The 19,132-nt window shown below is 26.5% G+C and overlaps 1 protein-coding gene across 2 annotated transcripts in view; it reads right to left on the bottom strand.

The window, feature by feature from the left end:
- Window positions 1-11,865: 11,865 nt before the first annotated feature.
- LOC107170328 (MAM and LDL-receptor class A domain-containing protein 1-like) overlaps window positions 11,866-19,132 on the bottom strand; it is a 42,675-nt gene continuing 35,408 nt past the window's right edge. For both annotated transcript variants that reach the window (XM_089217143.1, XM_015520440.2), the window contains exons 13-18: window positions 19,082-19,094; window positions 18,194-18,268; window positions 17,971-18,129; window positions 13,982-14,178; window positions 13,749-13,914; window positions 11,866-12,864 (exon numbers count right to left, since the gene is read on the bottom strand). In XM_089217143.1, the coding sequence (XP_089073269.1) occupies window positions 12,815-12,864; window positions 13,749-13,914; window positions 13,982-14,178; window positions 17,971-18,129; window positions 18,194-18,268; window positions 19,082-19,094 (660 nt within the window). In that variant the 3' untranslated portion in view covers window positions 11,866-12,814. The remainder of the gene's footprint in view (window positions 12,865-13,748; window positions 13,915-13,981; window positions 14,179-17,970; window positions 18,130-18,193; window positions 18,269-19,081; window positions 19,095-19,132) is intronic.

A 19,132-nucleotide genomic window follows, 5' to 3' on the forward strand; every position in this document is an offset into this window, starting at 1 on the left:
ATGGGTAATATTTTTTTATATTTAAATATATTATATAATCATATATTATACTTTAAAATGTAATATGAATACTTATTTATTCATTTAATTTTATGTATTGTAATACTCAATCTATGTTTACTCTTAGAAATAAATAAATGTTGATTCGTAATATTAATAATCTCTATGTTTATTTTTATAAATTGTATTTCAGTTTTTGAAAGATAAAATATAAATGTACAACTAAAGTAGCGGGTAAGTTGGTAACGCTCTGCTATACATTAGGTTTCTAGAGAGTCAATGTAATGATATGTTAAATTTGAATTTAATACAAAACATTATTATGAACAGAAATGGTCTGTTATTGTAAAATATTACTAAGGGCCATTCTTACAATGCTCGGTTAGTGCCTGATAACACTAACCGGAAGAATTTATCATGAGTTAACCGATAGAATTCTACCGGTTAGTCTTTACCGACACTTAACCAGAGATTGTAAGAACGGGTCTAAGTAGGTATATTTTGTGATAAGAACAATTTATTTTACTACATTATAGGCAGGACTGGGCAAGATACCTCAAAAAAAGTATCTAAATACAAGATACTATAATATTTTTAAAGATACTAGATACAAGATACTTAATATATTTATTTATTTTTATTAATTTCTTAATTTACCTTGGATACAATTTTATCATATATAATTTATATAGTATTATAGCTTATAAATATATAATACGGTATGCATTGCTCATTATTACCAACACAATTTCAAATAACATTAGATACGCTTAAAATAATAATAGTAATAATAGATAAATGAAATAATAGGCAAAAAGATTTACAGTCTATAAAAAAACGTTATAAAAAATAAATATATTCATAAATTAGCAATGTTTACTTATTATTTATTAAATGTTTAAATGTAGGTGATTTATATAAATAATTAATTATATTATTTACAGCCCATGTTTTGAAATAAATTCCTAGTTACCTTTTAAAGAGACAAATTTTTTGAAAGTATCATCTGACATGCTAGATCTACATGGAGAATGAATAAGCCCAGCAAAAGAAAATAGTCGTTCAACAGCTGCTGAAGAGGTTAGGCTTGTATTATATTTTATAAATAATTTTTTTATTATTGGATAATTATCTAGACACCAAAGTTACTTTAATCTAATATATTATTATCTAACATATTACTTATTGGACAATTAGGAAAATTGTTATATAGATGAAATATGAAACATTTTTGAATGTATCTAGTATCTTAATCATAAAAAGATACTAGATACAAGTCAATAAAGTATTTAAATACCCGATACAAGATACATTCAAATTATGTATCTCGATACAAGATACAATTGTATCTAAGATACTGCCTAGCCCTGATTATATTTATAGGCATTATAGAATTATAATAGTAGGATAGATTCATTTTTGTGTGTAAATGTATAATATTATACCTATTCTAAAAGTTTAAAGTACTCACAAATGATATTTTTAAATTACAGTAAAGTATTAAGTAACTAAATTAAATATATAATTTCGTCCAAATTTTTAAAATTTAAATAATTTAAAAAAAATACTGTTTATAAACTGTATTTTTTCAAATTTTTTGATTATAAAATTAAATACCAACAAGCAACTTTATTTTAAATGTCCAGTCCTTGCAGGTTATAATAGTTGAACCATGATATAAATAACCAGGTATCCCAACAACTAACCGATTATGGCAATGAAAGGCGCAGTCATGGAACTAATAACAAAACATTATTTTTTCCGTTGAAATATGACGTCAACCGCCAGTGAAGATGTTTCAATAATTTTGCGTGATATTATTCAAATTTAACACATCCCTTACTGTGACCTTCTCAACACCTACTATACAGCATTTTTTTTTTTTTATTTAGTTAATATTTGGAAATAAATCTGTATTACAAATTAATATTTACGCGTTCACTTATAATTATACACCATGTCGTTAATTGTATACTATTTAAGGAAGAAGGTTTAAAAGTTATATACATTTGATGAATATTGTTTATGTATTTAATAAGCAGTGATCTATTGGAAAGTATACGCGGGTATACGGCGTATACTCTACCACCAGTTTACTGATTTAGCGTATACCCTTAAAAATTACTAAAGATACGCGCATATACCTACGTATACCTTTTAGATTCTGAACGAAGTGATAAATGTATTGATTTTACAATGATGTATGTTTTTTTTTTTTTTTCTGTGTGTACAGCATAACTAGTCGAAATAATGCTTCGATTTCAAACTTTGGGGGTGGTTTCTGATGTAAAATTGAAGATCCTTGGTGCGTTATACAGGTCAAAAGTAAACATTTTCCAACAGTTTTCAAAAAAATCGAGAAAAAAAAAAAAAAATGACAGAAAAACGGGAATTTTTATGCAAAACCCTTTTTCGCCCAAATCGATATTTTTATATGGTTGTTATTCAAAAACTAATCACTGTAAATACTTGAAATTTTCACCAAATGTTAATGTTAGTGATATCTATATACAGTTTAATTTTCAAACATTTTCGACTTTTTTTGAGTTATTTATAGACCACTGAAATTTTCGATTTTTTTGAGAATTTTTTTTTGAAGTGTCGGTAAAAAAATGTTGGACGACCAAAAAAACTTGAAAATTTACAAGGTATGAGTTGTTCTTATTGTAGCTAAAAAAAAATTAAAATCGTAAGTTACAATTTTTTTTAATAAGCGTTTACAGTTCAAAATTTTACGAAATCTGTCGAAAACGCGAAAATTTGCAAGTAATTTTGAAGTTGAAAAATCATAAAATTGTTTGCGTTTATAACTAAGGATTAAAAATACAACACTAAGTTTTCCATAAGTTTTCCTTCAAGTAGCTATAGAGAAAACTCGAAGCATCATTATAGGAAAAATTTTAAGTGCGTTTGAATTTTAAATTTTTACGAAATAGCGTAACGATGACGATTTATCCTCAAACGAATTTAAATATTTGTTATTATTCAAAAAGTATGAGTCGTAGACACATGAAAATTTTACCAGTTATTTAGATTGGCATTTTCTTTACATGATTTAATTTTCAAAATATTTTGACTTTTTTTGAGATATTTATAGACGACTGAAATTTTCAATTTGTCTGAAAAATTTTTTTTAAAGTGTCGATAAAAATTTTTTGGCCCTATCAAAATACTTGAAAATGTAATACAAAGTTCCTCATAAGTTATTCTTATAGTGATTAAAAAATTATAATAATACATATGAAATTTTTTTTATTAGCATTTGAAGTTCAAATATTGACAAAAATTCGTCAAAACCATGAATTGTGACTAACGATTTTTAATTTTTTTTAGCTACAATAAGAACAACCCATAAGGAACCTTGTATTAAATTTTCAAGTTTTTTTGGTCATCCAAAATTTTTTTGCCGACACTTCAAAAAAAATTCCCAAAAAAATCGAAAATTTCAGTGGTCTATAAATAACTCAAAAAAAGTCGAAAATTTTTGAAAATTAAACTGTATATAGATATCACTAACATTAACATTTGGTGAAAATTTCAAGTATTTACAGTGATTAGTTTTTGAATAACAATCATAGGTATAAAAATATCGATTTGGTCGAAAACGGGTTTTGCGTAAAAATTCCCGTTTTTCTGTCATTTTTTTTTTGTTTTTCTCGATTTTTTTGAAAACTGTTGGAAAATGTTTAATTTTGACATGTATAATGCACCAAGGATATTCACTTTTACATCGGAAACCACCACCAAAGTTTGAAATTGAAGCATTATTTCGACTAGTTATGCTGTACACAGACACAAAAACAAAAAAAACAAAAACACACATCATTGTAAAATCAATACATTCATCACTTCGTTCAAAATCTAAAAGATAAAAATATGGAAAAACAGTTTTTTAACATAACATTTTAACAAAAACTTTTTGAGATCTTTAAATCAACTCAAATTGTTTGATTTTAAATAATAAAAAAGTATATAAATGGTCTGATGAAGATATATCATCTGCAATTAGCTTAAGAAGCATATTCCCTAAAGGGTTTAGATATTTAAGGGAAAAAAGAAATATCTTTTACCAGGTATTCATGTTTAAATAAACTTAAATAACTATACAAACATACTTCACAAATTTTCAATTATTATTTAATATTTTTCTCAGCTTTATCGACATTGAGATCATGGGCTTGTAGATTTTCAGTAGACCAAGGTATTATTACACAAAGTTTTGTTACTGTTAAAATCCAAAGATTAGTAATATAGTATACAAGTATTCAATTAAAATTGATAACTTAAAAACATATTTAATAATGTGTTATAGGAGAGTCTATGTCTCGTAATGACTCTACGAAATAACTGTGATCTCTTTTGATGAGACGTATACCTCACACAATATATGTTATGATGAAGACAAAGATCAGATAATTGGACCACATATAAATGTGTACAAGTAGTGATGGAAAGGGGTTAGTTAGCAGTTTAGCAAAATTTTAATATTCATTTTTAATATGGTATGTGATACATATTTCTCTCATGTTTTATAGGACTTTTAAGTTACTGGAAGCAATCTTTGTTTTATGACTTTGACACACCTATGACTACTGAGATACTCTTTAAAATTATTTTGTGTATTCATAAAGTGGGATTTGAAGTAGTTGCCCATGTCAGCGATATGGGTCCAACTAATATTGGTTTATGGAAGTCATTAAACATATCACCATCATCATTGGAGAAAAGAGCATTATTAAAAATAATCATTGGGAACAGGTAATGTAATAAAATATTTTTATGAGTATTAAGTATAGAATCATAATATAGTGGTATAAGAGGCAATGCTCTAAATTTAATTAAATCATTCATTTCTGACAGACCTCAACAAGTAAGAATAAATGGATTACTTAGTGATGTGCAGAAAAATGGTTTCTCAGTACCTCAAGGTACTGTTCTTGGTCCTGTCTTATTTATTATTTATATAAATGGACTTTTAAATCTAAAGCTTAATGCTGAAATTTTTTGTTATGCTGATGATACTGTAATATTGATTAAAAGTCATAACTATGAACATTTAAATACAATAGCTAATAACTGTCTTTCTGCAGTAAATGACTGGTGCGATAACAATAACTTACAACTAAATCTATCTAAATCTAAATATATTGTTTTTAATATCACAAATAGTTCAAGTTTTATTAACACTGATTTCTTCCTATGTGTGCACTCGTACAATTGTAAATTTTTAAATAATCACTGTAAGTGTTTACCTTTGGATAGAGTTTATTGTATTAAATATCTGGGAATAAATTTTGACCATAGATTAAAATTTAATGATCATATTTTTTATGTAAATAATCTTCTTAGAAAATTACTTTACAAATTCCGTTTTCTCAAAAATATGTTAGATATTAAAACTCTTAGAGTAATCTATTTGGCTCTTGCGCAATCAGTTTTCTCGTATGGTATTTCAATATGGGGGTGTACTTACTCCACACATATTAATGTAATATTTTCTACTGTAAATTTATTGATTAAAATTATACTTGGAAAACCAAAATTGTATCCTACTAGTTTGATTTACTCTGAGTTAAAAGTTGGAACTATTATTCAAGTTTATGAACGAGCGTCTTTATTATATATGTATAAAATAAACATAAGTCAATTTCAACCTTTACATTGTTACAACACTAGAATAAAAAATAACTATAATTTAATTGTACCACGTAATAATACTATCTTTGGAACACAGAGTCCAATAATCAAAGGAATTAATTTACTGCGTAAATATAATATTAATTTAGCTATTTTTGATAATTTTAAGAAGTATAAGAAACATATTAACTGTATTTTAACCTAGACGTAATTCCACTACTTTCTCAATGATAATTCTCTAAATACTATAAATGTATACATTTTTTTCTTTTTATATACATATAATTTACTCATAACACGAATCCAGCTCATTCGTCTTCAAGCATATCTATGCTTATAGGATGAGCTTGCAAATATGTTATTATTATCTTGTCTTAAACTATTACTTTTGTTGTTTGTTTGCTAAATAAATATATTATTATTATTATTATTATTATAAACACACGCAATAAATAATTTTAGGCAATGAATCTTTTTAAAACGATTAATGATTGTTTCGATTTATTAAACACCCAGTTACCAATTGACGGATTTACTAAAAGTTATGGTCTTGATTTGGATGTTCAAAATCAAATTCTTAATAAAATGGATATAGTGATTAAAGACTTAAAAGTACATGGCTCTAATAATAGACTTCTACTTCAAACAGGTACCTATAGCAAAAATAATAAGAAAATAATAATGTCTAATAGTACATTTTATGTACATATTTTATAATATATTATCTAGGTGTTTTAGTAACAAATGAATCACTAAGAAATCTTTTAAAAGACCTTAAAATAGAGTACAAAGATATAAAATATATTATGACCAGGAAATTAGATTCTGATGTATTGTAAAATTTTTTTAGTTACCTATACTAAAGGAATGGTTGGGTCAAATAATCATATAAATCCATTGGAATTTAAATATAGGTAGGCTTTTGTAATATAAACATGTATTTCTATGTAAATTATCATACATAATAAAGCTGAACATTATCAAATATTAAAAATAACTTAAATGTTTGTTTAGTTTACGCTGGTCGCTGGTATTTGTTAGGCAAACACTCCAGTGCTGTGTTTACAGAACATCGCAATACACAAGATACAGATGAAGAGTGTTTAGTAAATTGCCTAATAGCTTCAACTATACAGCAAGCCATAATTTTAAACAATGATGATTTAAGTATGACTGATGATATAATAGACTCAACTCTGACAGTCATTGAAAATGATTATGGTAGTATGTCTAAAATTGAAGTAGATACTAGATACCTGAAAACAATTTGATGTTGTTAAAAGATTTTGAAAATTATGTTATACTCTTTGTTAGACAACAACCAACTATTGTTGAGTTTAAATAAAAATTAATTATATATTATCTTCTTACTTTTTAGTTACTTTCCAAAGATAATCCACAGATTGGTGACTGTATAGAGTATGGAACGGGATCTTTAACTTGAAAATTTATTCACAAATACCACGATCTTGGGGAAAAATTAGTCAATCCTGATATAAACATAAATTTATCATGGGCAGAATATATTAATAAAGGATATTTAATAACACCTTCAGAAAATTAATTCAAGCGGCAACAATCTTATAGAGACCATATTTAAAGATTTTCATACAAATAATAGTTTAAATAAATTACCAGGTATTATTTCAATTGTTATTATTGTGAAAAATAGGGTCTGGATAGGGTCCCTAGATATTTGACAAAATGTTAACAGTGCTATGTACTGACGTCCCGCTGAGACATCTAAACACGCATATACACATAGATATGTATAAGTGACCCTGGGGCGTATGATTTCGCCAACCAATTATATTGTGTAGGACCTCAATAGTTATATCGAAGGCCAAACTTCTAGCCTTTCCAAAATATTACCATAATTGGAATTAAATATACGAAATATTAAATATGAAATCGTAGTCTTGGCAGGCGTATTTAGAGATATGATTATTGTCGTCGGGTTATGGAGATTACGTGTCGCGAATAACCAGGATGTGGACCGACCGGTCGCATGGGCGTGGGAAGCGGCGATATTAAAATAATACACGCGTACGCTTTTGCACGACTCGGCCATGGACACATACGTATCTTATCGATAGGAGAGGAAATGCAGAGAGTAGGACTATCTGGACTATATAGGAGAGCCCCGATTAGACCCAATTCAGACGTGAGCCACCAGAGTCAGAACAAGCACCTTCACGCCAGACACCAGTCCAATTTAATTATTCGGACTTAGAATATTTTACAACCAAATCATTTTGTGCAGTAAAAGTGTTTTATTTACATAGTAATCAAATAAATATCTAATAAATTAATCACAAATTAAGTTGTTATACTTATTACACCCAATCCATCTACCTCAACACCAGTCGTTTGTCCTCCTGTATGCTGGGACGCTACAACAGTCATAATGCACTTCACAAAAATCTTTTCTGTAGGTGTAATGAAAATTGTTGCAGATGAACTTGCAAATAGAATAAAAAACAAAATAAATATTCCATACAAAGTGTTACACTGCTTGGTGAGAAAAAGAATGTTTATCAAGTTGAATAACCTTAATAACGATTTGTCAAATTAAGTTGTTACAACAAAACAAAGTAAAATAAAGAAATTTACCTCATGATTTTTTTTTGTTGTTAACTGTTATTAATTATCAATAATAGTTAATAGTTGATATTTAAAACACTAAAATATTAAATGTTATCTTATAGCTTTTTATACGCCATTGACATTGACTTCACCACAGTTTAGATATTACTATACACTACAATATGAATAATTAATTAATTAAATAATAATTATATTATATAGGTAGGTACTGAAAACTCCATGAGTATTATGAATTATGATTATAAAATATAAATTATATAATAATAATATTACATATCAATGCTACATTTTAATATAACCATGAATATTATAACTTCAAAGTTAATAATTTATTGAACAACAATTAAAAATTAAAAATTGTTATACTTAAAAAAGTTTGAACCGTTTAATTAATTATCAGTTGATTTAAATGCCAACAAAAATTAGTGATTACTGATTACAATCCTTGTCAGACAACGTAGCAATAACATGTGCGCGGCGAAGTTGCTGTCATAGTGTCATCTCATACCTAGTTATTTCTAATTTCTATCATGAGTTGAACATTCTATAAATTGTTACTACAAAATAATTCGTAAATTATAAATTTAATAAATACTGTCAACATTTGAACTTTAAATATTTTTCAACTGCTACAGTAACAATGTAATAGGACTAATAGGAGCTATGTATTAAATTTTCAAAACTTGTTATCCAACAAACAAAATTTTATGGATATTTATAGAAAAAAAAAAAAACTAAAAAAATTAGCAATTTAAAATGTCCATGTAAACAGCTCAAAACGAGTTAAAATATTTTGATTATTTATCATTTGATCAAGGTTTATCCAGGGATATGGAGTCTTTTACTTTAAGATCTAATTACTCCTACGCTCATTTTCTAAGTAATCTACAATAAAAATCGGACTTTATCAAACCAAAAATCCTACATGGTCTTAAATACATGAAATCTTCTTCTTTCTGAATATTTTTGAGTATATACTCAGCTTCCCTGTACTTTGTTCTTTTGTAGAACAAAAGTTAATCCAACTGAACTTATCACATTAATGTTGTTAGCCAATATACCTACCTACATCGTGTAAATCAAAAATATTAAGATCTTAGACGGAGTAGTTCATTGTTCGTAGAAGAGGATGAATTAATTTTTATACAAAATCAGTCTAACCATTTTATTTACACGATTAGTTCGTTTATTATCAACTTTTAGAAATGCTAAGTATCAAAATCTAAATCTAAATACATGATTAACATAAATATTATACCTAACGTGACCAGATATAAAAATCCAAAAAAAAGTTCATTTTAAAACTTAGGTCCTCCTCTGTCATAATTAACCAATAGTGTGTACTTTTCAATTTTCTACCCATTTTGCCCATACCATAGCTATTAGCGGCCATAGGTCATCTCCATTTATATAATTTGTTTTTTTTATCTGATTAGCCTATTATTTGTTTCCTATAATCAACAATTAAAACTTAATATTTGAAATTATGTCAACCAATTTGGTGTGTGTCTAAGATGAAAATACTTTAAATTTAAGAATTTTTAAGTAACTTAAACTAAAGTATAAATTATTTTTTAAAGGTAAAAATACCAAGTGTAAAATTTTCTAAAATTATCTTCAGTTATGTTAGTTATTTAGTCATGTCCATTGTTGTAAATATCTAAACGGTGGTAATAATCAAAATATAAAAAACAGTAAAAACAATAAAAACACATAAACACGTATTAGCTCATATTTTTTAAAAAAAGAGTACAATTTCATGTATTCAACACTATTGTTAAGGACACTAGGACACGCATCAAAAAAAAGAGTACTGTCCTGCGAAAAAGAGTACGTCTGGTCACCATAATTATACCCAAAACTGCAATTTAATGGTATGATTGTTGACATGGTTGACATGCATTATCTTAATCTTAATGTTTCGGGTATACTATTGTGATAGCCAAAAGAATTCAAAAATTGTTGAATCCATACATTCAAATTACTTTTGTTTCATTTCAATTATTGTTAAAAATGGCAAAACATTTGCAACATACTCAACATAAGCTAAGATATTATGTATTGTTTAAATCCTGAAACTCACTCATTAGAATATGACACTATACTAACCATTTGTGTCATTTACTAACTTTATTTGATGGTGTTAAAATGGTTTGAAATCAAACCAGTTTTAAATTCTTTATAGAACAAACATTTTAATTTTTAAAAGGTTTATAAAATGCAAACCTTTTTAATGCCATCATATAAATGTAGTAAGTTGTAAAAATGGTTTAAAAAATGTAAACCGTTTTAAAAGTTAAAACACTTGCACTATGTAGCTTAAGAATTTTAAACCGATTTAATTTTAAACCATTTTAACCACATAATATAAACATAGTAATTGTTGGAAACGTAATATAGTTAAGCTATTTATTGATTTTCCTTCTCTTAAAGAAGAAGTAACAGAGTGTCCAACTAACCTTGCCTTAGCACATCTTATATGAATTTTAATCTTATAACTTTTCAAACTGTTATAGAAACTAACATAAGTTACCTTCAAGAATATTTGAGTAATAATTGCACAAATATTGCTGAACATCAAGAAAGTAAAAATTAAAATTGTGATGGAATCAAAAAAACAAAATCAATAATTCATCTATTTATTGACATTTTATATTGAGAAGTTAATAACTGTAATACAAAATGTTAATTCATTTAAATCAATTAATTTTTTTAACTGTATTAATTTTAGGAGAAGATATAATTTTGAGTCAGTGAACTAGAGAAGCTGCTTCATTAATAAAAGTAAATTATGTGATTTTTTTTAAATAAAACTAAATTATATGCACTGTTCATCAATTGAAAGCACCAGATTTTATTACAATATCAATTACTCATTAATTATTTTTACTTTAATTTTTTAATTTGTCTCTTTATAGTATAACTGTATACAATGTGCCACTGTGTACACTGTACACACAACATTGTACTCACAAAGTAGGTTTAAAAAATAAATAAACTAAATTTATTTATTTAATATGATTTTTTTTCTAAATGTATATACCTGCTACTGGGTATAATTAAAATTACTACCTACGTAATTATTAAGCGAGTAATCATATCCAAAAAATGAAGTTCTATTTTCCATAAATGTTCAGGAAAAATATACCCCCACAAACTTATTCTATCCAAATATGTATTATTATTTTAGGTTCTCAGAAACTATCCTCAAGTATCACTTTTGATGGTTTGGCACATTTTTATATGGGCATTAAACATATTGTTTTGGTTGATAGTATTATATAATAAGCATAGTCTAATTATTATTTTTACCATACAATTAATATTCAAACCACGGAGAAATGCAACAGCAGTCAATCACTTCAAATAATATATGAAAAATATACATAGATGCCAGATGACTGATATGCCTTTTACAAATCCAATATTATAATATTCATTACAAAAAATAGCAATAAAAGGGGAAAGTCAATAAGATGTATTTTTAATATTGATACAATAATTTTACTTATCTATATAATGATTGAAATAATTGTTTATTCTATAATTGTACTCTTATATATTATATTTAATACTAGGTATATATTTGAACATTTTACAAAATAAACTTTTTTTTTTTGTTATACAATTGTTAAATACATTTTTAATATTAAGTACTTAATTTTAAAGTCAATAGAATCAGAAGAAAACATTAAATTAGCTAGAAAGATAAATAGGTATATTTTTTTTAACACACACTGCATTAGGTAAGTAATTTCATAAATAACAAATTATGCATACATAATTTGCTTCAAATTTTAGCGAAAAATAAATGTTTTTTATAAAAAGTTTAAAAAAATTACTAAATACTAATTCCAATAAATCTAGATTCAAAATAAAAATGGAAGTATTAAAAAAAATGGAATTATTATACACATAAATAATAAGCTATTATAAGTAGAAAAAGTTTGCATTCGTTTATAATAATTAATTAAATAAGTAGTAACTATTATAATGATTACATATGTTACTTATTAAATGTGTCTATAATGGAAGTTATGTTTATGTATCTATGTGTATTATATATAGATATATTTATGTTAAAAATAATTATGAACTAGATTGTATGTAATTTTCAACTAATACAGTTATAATATTAGTGCCAAATGGCAGGTACAAATAACCATATTTATATATCAATTGGTTACAGTTTTAAATAAATACCATCAATATTATATATATTACTGTTGCCTGATGGTCTTAAAAAATAAAAATGTATATATAATAGCATTTTTCATTAAACCTACCATAGCTTCTTAGTTTTTAGTTGAAGTTGGTTGAAAATATTCTTATACTGAATAAAAATTTAAACATTATTTTATTAATTTACATGAAAAAGTTCCAAATAAAAATATATCATACATAACTAATAAAAATTAGAATACATAATGTCCGAACAATTATAAAAGTAATGACATAATTATTATATGCTCTATGGTCATGATCATATTATTATTAATATGAATAAAATTTTTTAAATTGACTAGATTATAATAACACAGGCGTATCCTTTTAATACGTTGATTTAAAATTAAGCCGCTTTTAGTTTTTGATTTTTCAGAGCAGCCTTATCTGGACGAGCTACAACAATAGACAAAAGTATATTGTTACATTATAGAAACTTGTTAATAATTACCAAATAATTATAGACAATATTTAAATAAAATACAACACTTATTAATGAAGAAATATGATATCCAGACACCCAAAATGTATGACCTAAATTTTACATAATTACTACCTATTCTTATGCTGATAACATTTATCTTTAATATAGACAAAAATAGGTATTATAAATTAGGCACATACTATTTATAATATGTAACCTTGTTGAATCATCTTAAGCTTCAAAGTTATACAAAAAATCAAATAAGTAATAATTCAAATCATAAATAATACTATAAAATAATATCAATGTCATTAATTAATGTTATACAATGAAACATTAGCTACCTAAGCTATTTTTATTGAAAAAAAAAATATATTAAAACAAATAAATCTTAAATCATTGCTCTTCTCAGAATCTTAAATATTGAAATAATCATATCAAAAAAAAAAATTGATATACCTAGGTAAAAAGGTAAAACCTGAATAAAATAATAATAATTTATACTATTACAAGCAATATAGACATATAACATTTTTATGAATATCAAATGAAAAATGATAACTACTGTATACTTGAACAGAGCTAGTATGTGCTTATCTATATTAAATATACTAATAATATAGCTACATATGTGTATTTATATCTTAGTTATGGTTTATATGAGTACCTATATAATTTTATAAATTATATGAAACACCTATGCATAAAACAATGATTTATTTAGCTTAACTAATTTTCCACTGCAATTCGGGTGTCTTTCATTAGGATTTATAAAGAAAACTATTGCTGTTCAACATATTTCATACATATGTACCATTATACTAATAAATAAAAAAAATAGGTATTTATATTTTACTTGGACAAGATCCTGGAGTGAATATTATATCATCTACCGCAAATCCTCCATTTGTTGCTTGTCCTTCCATAATTATATGAAAAGGTTTGTTTGATTCAACTGTTACTTGTGCAGGCATCCATGCCGGTCTTGTAGTGTCCATGTTCTTTGCTTCTAAGCTCCAAATCTATAGAAATCAATATTAAGACAACTGACGTATTTTTTATGATCAAATAACAAAATATGACACTTACTTTTTCTGCAGGTGTTTCTCCAGAACTATTGTCTTGTCTCATAATTTGTAACAATGCTGACTCACCAGCGCCAAAAGCAGCATACCAGAATGAAAAGCAAAGTTGTGGCTCATCAGTTACTGGTATGACTGGTGATATTAGCCGTACCATATTTGAACCCAATATTTGATTAAATAAGTCATAGTATATATAACCATCTGAAACGAAAATATTATGCTAGGTAACATTATTATTATACTACAATACTACAGTACACTCGACTCTCAACACCTAGGCCTTAACCTAACCTAACCTGTGTGTAACATAGGTATTCATATGATAGGTGAGTTGTTCACAAATATTTATTTGTTTTTAATTAAGATTGTAAGCTAGTTGAACTCTTAATCTAATTATGTAGATAACTTTTATGGTACTTAATAATGGTAAATGGTAATACTTATGGTTATTTAGCTCCCCCAAATATAAAATATACCTAACCACCAAAAATCACTGTACTTAATTATTATATTTATAAGCACTTGTATTCTGTAATTTTTATATTATTTTTAATTATATTCATTAACTATCCAATCAAATCTAACCAGTTATTGGCTTATTATTAGCCAATTTGGCTATATAATGTATGAGTGGAGATTTTTTCAAACCAGCAAAAATAAAATCGGTTAAATTTAATTATTTTTAGTCTGAGTTATATTTCATTCTTATAAAATAATATTTTATTTATGTATTTATAGCTTTAAGAGGTAGCCAGATAGGTTATGTTATATTATAAACTAATTAACGATCAAAGTTTGCCCTGCTGTATTTAACTTGTGGACTGTGAACTGCACAGTGGCATCACACAGACACTGACAGCAACGTTGACAATATATATACCTATTTTGTTATTTTTTTCCTTAATTTATATTTGGTAATTAGTAGTTAAATTCGAAGAACTTCTCCCGAAAAAAAGAATTAACCCAATGCCATAGGTGTCAAAACTTTGAACATACAAAGCACTATTGCAACTACCAGACCCGCTGCGTAAAATGTGACGGTTCTCATTTGATAAAGAATGCCCCAAACCCAAAGATGAGCCACCTAAATGTACAATGTGCATTATGTAAAATTATGGATGACCCCATCCAGCCAACTATAGTGAATGCCCAACTTAAAAAAGCTACCAACAGCAAAAAAATATTAACTCAAAAAGTCAAAATTAATTAATAAACCAATCCACACACAAAAAACAAAAGGTACACTTTATAAAGAAAATAATGTTCAAGTACCTACTGGTAATGAACCTTCCTCAAATCGTTCTAATGAGACCGAGTTCAATACAAATACGAACCCAATTAACACCCCAAAATATAATAATGATACCACCTCTAACATTAATGATTTAACAACACATTTTTCTCTCTTCATATTAGATCTTAAATCAGTTATCAATCCCCTAACATCACTGCTAACTACAGTCTACAGTTATTAACAAAATCATCCTAAAAAATGACTAACAACCAATCAAATGTATCTTCCCCACTAAAAATCTTACTATGAAATGCAAATGGTCTTCCAAAACACAAAAAGGAACTACAAACCGTATTAAATTATTTAAAAATAGATATTGCACTAATAACAAAAACCCACTTCACCGAAAAAACCAAATTCAGTATCTTCAATTACACTCTTTATAAGACAAATCATCCTGATGGCATAGCATATGGAGGTTTCTGTATTTTAGTATCCAACATAATTTATTAACCTCTTTCCAAGAGCCTTCTATTCAAACAACTAGTATTTTAATAAAAATAAATAGTATTCCAATAACCATATCTTCTATATATCGCCCACCTCGACATGACATCCAACGTGATACTTTCCTCCGTCTTTTCAATACTCTAGGCCATCATTTCATAGCAGGGGTGACTTCAATACTAAACACTCCCAATGGGGCTGTATCTCCAATAACCAAAGAGAAAACACTTCTCTCTGACCAAAATAATTGTAATCTGTCGTTTGTGTCTCCACTTGGACTCACCTACTGGCCTACACATTTAAACCGTAACCCAGACATACTCGATTTCTTCATCACAAATATCCCAAACCATCTTAATACAGACGTCAGTAATATCTCTCATATCTCCAGTGACCACACCCCCATAATCGTCTCAATTGATGGATCTCCTAAACTAAATGATCGACCCTCACTCACCAAAGGTCCCATCGCCTGGGATTCATTCAAAACAAATCTTGACAATCTGATAGATCTTAGAGTTTCACTCAAAACACAAGACGAAATCAAATATGCAGCACAAAACTTGGTAGAAATTATAAAAAAGCAGCTATTTCCTCAACTAAAACTACCTCCGTTAATTCGCCACCCAATAACACTCTTCCATTCAACTTACGACTCCTTTAAAAAAAAATGCGAGATCTACATGGCAAAATTCTCGTCTTACCAGCGACAAAAAAATATTCAACTGCCTATCAAATCTACTATAAAAAGAACTTATCAAATACAAAGCCTAACAATACGAGAACTATATCAAATTATTAGAACCCACCTCCAATTCTTTAAGAAGAGTCACTAAAAAACTAACTAAAATCTGAGAAATCGTCACACCTCTTCTCACAAGTAAAAATCTGTTAGCATCAACCGACGAAGAAAAATCCCTAATTTTTGCTGAACATCTAGCTAATACATTTAAACCTCACCAAGACATTTTTCTAAATCCTGAAAACTTGAGCTAAGTTAATGAGTTTATCTCTTCCTCCCTACTCTTCCTACAAAATCAATTTCACCCAACGAAATTGTTTCTCTTATCAAAAAATTACCTGCACGTAAAGCACCAGGACATGGCTTAATTATAAATAAAGTTTTAAAAAACCTGTCAAAAAAATGTATCCTCTTATTAACACATATATTCAACTCAATGATGCGGCTATCCTTTTTTCCCACCATCTGGAAACATGCGGTAGTAATTGTTATACCAAAGCAGAGAAACTTACGATTTTTTTTTCGCGAGATCTAACTGACTACTATACTACATAGACATTATATTAATTGGCTAGTCGATATCATCATTACCTGAATTTACGACATGACGGTAACACATATGGGTGTCCCAAAGAGATCTGTCATTCTGACAGATGAAATAACTTTTGTTCTAATCAATATTTTTTTTAAATTTCTTTTAAATATAATCCATATACACTTGCGCTACATTTTTAGAAAACATTTTTTATTTTTTATTTTTTAATACTGAAAATAAAAAACTTAAAAATTGATAAAAAAATTTTTCGAAATATTTAATATACCCAATTTGTAAATCTGATTTTTAGAAAAATGTATATGGTAAAAACACTTATTTAAGTCAAAAGCTGATTTTCTACAATTTTTTTAAATATCATTATTTTCGTTAAGTAAATTACGAACTAGTTTATGTTATAAACATTTTAATTTCAAATAATATAAAGTTTTTTAAAAATATTTTATAAGAAAATTAAAATATAATAATTTTTTTTATTGCATTTATTTTAATAATATGTGATGTATAAACTATAAATTACTATAATTTACTATAATTTACTTAACGAAAATATTGATATTTAAAAAAATTGTAAAAAATCAGCCATTTGACTTAAATAAGTGTTTTAACCATATAAATTTTTCTAAAAATCAGATTTACAATTGGCTATATTGAATATTTCGAAAAAAAATTTTATCAATTTTTAAGTTTTTTATTTTCAGTATTAAAAAATAAAAAATAAAAAATGTATTCTAAAAATGTAGCGCAAGTGTCTATGAATTATATTTAAAAGAAATTTTTTTTAAATATTGATTAGAACAAAAGTTATTTCATTTGTCAGATCTCTGTGGGACACCCTGTATTTATATTATAAGCAAAAAATATAATCGGGTTGATCGTTGAACAGCCCCTCCATTCTGTTAATTAAGGCCCAATTATAGGTAGGTACAACATGCAATAAAAAATTAAATTCCAAACCTGGAGCACCAAAAGTCTTATCAGGTAAATTGGAAGGTCTTCTGTTCACCGTAGCCATTCTCCACGAAGCCGGCGATTTGTCTGTACCATTTGACCAATCGCACATATCACGTTCAAATCTACATTCACCTGGTCTTACTTTTGCTCCCGCCGGAATAACTGCAATAATATTAAATAATAAATTTAAATAAATGTATTTAACCACATTAGATAATACTAGTACTTGAACAAGAACCGCCGAAAAATGTTATGTCATCGAATGCGATAAATCCATTTGCTCTACTGGAACCCCATATACCTTAACAATATTTGTATACTTCGTTTAAGGTTTATACTTAGATTTAGGAAGACTTTAAAATAATTTGAATTATACAGGGCGATTTTTTTATCATGAACCACTCATTATTTCAAAAAGTATCAATGTTTTTGAAAATATTTTTTTACAAAGTTTCATGTTGTTAAAAAAACAACGTTTTTATAAAAAAATTATATTTTTTATTATTTTTTATCCTTATAATTTTTTAAGTTTTTTACTTTTTTGAATGGCAACCTAGAGTTTTAATTTCATATTCCAAAGCAGAATATTTTTCTAAGTATTTTGATACGTAAAAGTCGAATTTTGGACGAGTAGTTTATGAGTTATAAGTATTTAAAGTTTAGATTGGTGGAGTGGAGTGGTACGGGGTTACCCCGCAAAATGTTTGTCCACTACTCCGCTTGTCTAAACTTTAAATACTTATAACTCATGAACTACTCGTCCAAAATTCGATTTTTACGTATCAAAATACTTAGAAAAATATTCTGCTTTGGAATATGAAATTAAAACTGTAGGTTGCCATTCAAAAAAGTAAAAAACTTAAAAAATTATAAGGATAAAAAATATTAAAAAATATAATTTTTTCATAAAAACGTTGTTTTTTTAACAATATGAAACTTTGTAAAAAAATATTTTAAAAAACATTGATACTTTTTGAAATAATGAGTGGTTCATGATAAAAAAATCACCCTGTATATATATATATTCTTAAAATTGCATAAGTGTAATAACCTTACTTTTACATTTATTTATGTACAACATAACATGATTATAGGTATTTATATTAGTCCTTACCTTCAATCAAAATCTGAAAGAAATTAAAATGTTAATATTTGTCTTGTTTAT

The sequence above is a fragment of the Diuraphis noxia genome, unplaced genomic scaffold, assembly GCF_037042655.1.
Source record: "Diuraphis noxia isolate RWA-SAM2 unplaced genomic scaffold, SU_Dnox_SAM2 contig0001, whole genome shotgun sequence".
Lineage (NCBI taxonomy): Eukaryota > Metazoa > Arthropoda > Insecta > Hemiptera > Aphididae > Diuraphis > Diuraphis noxia.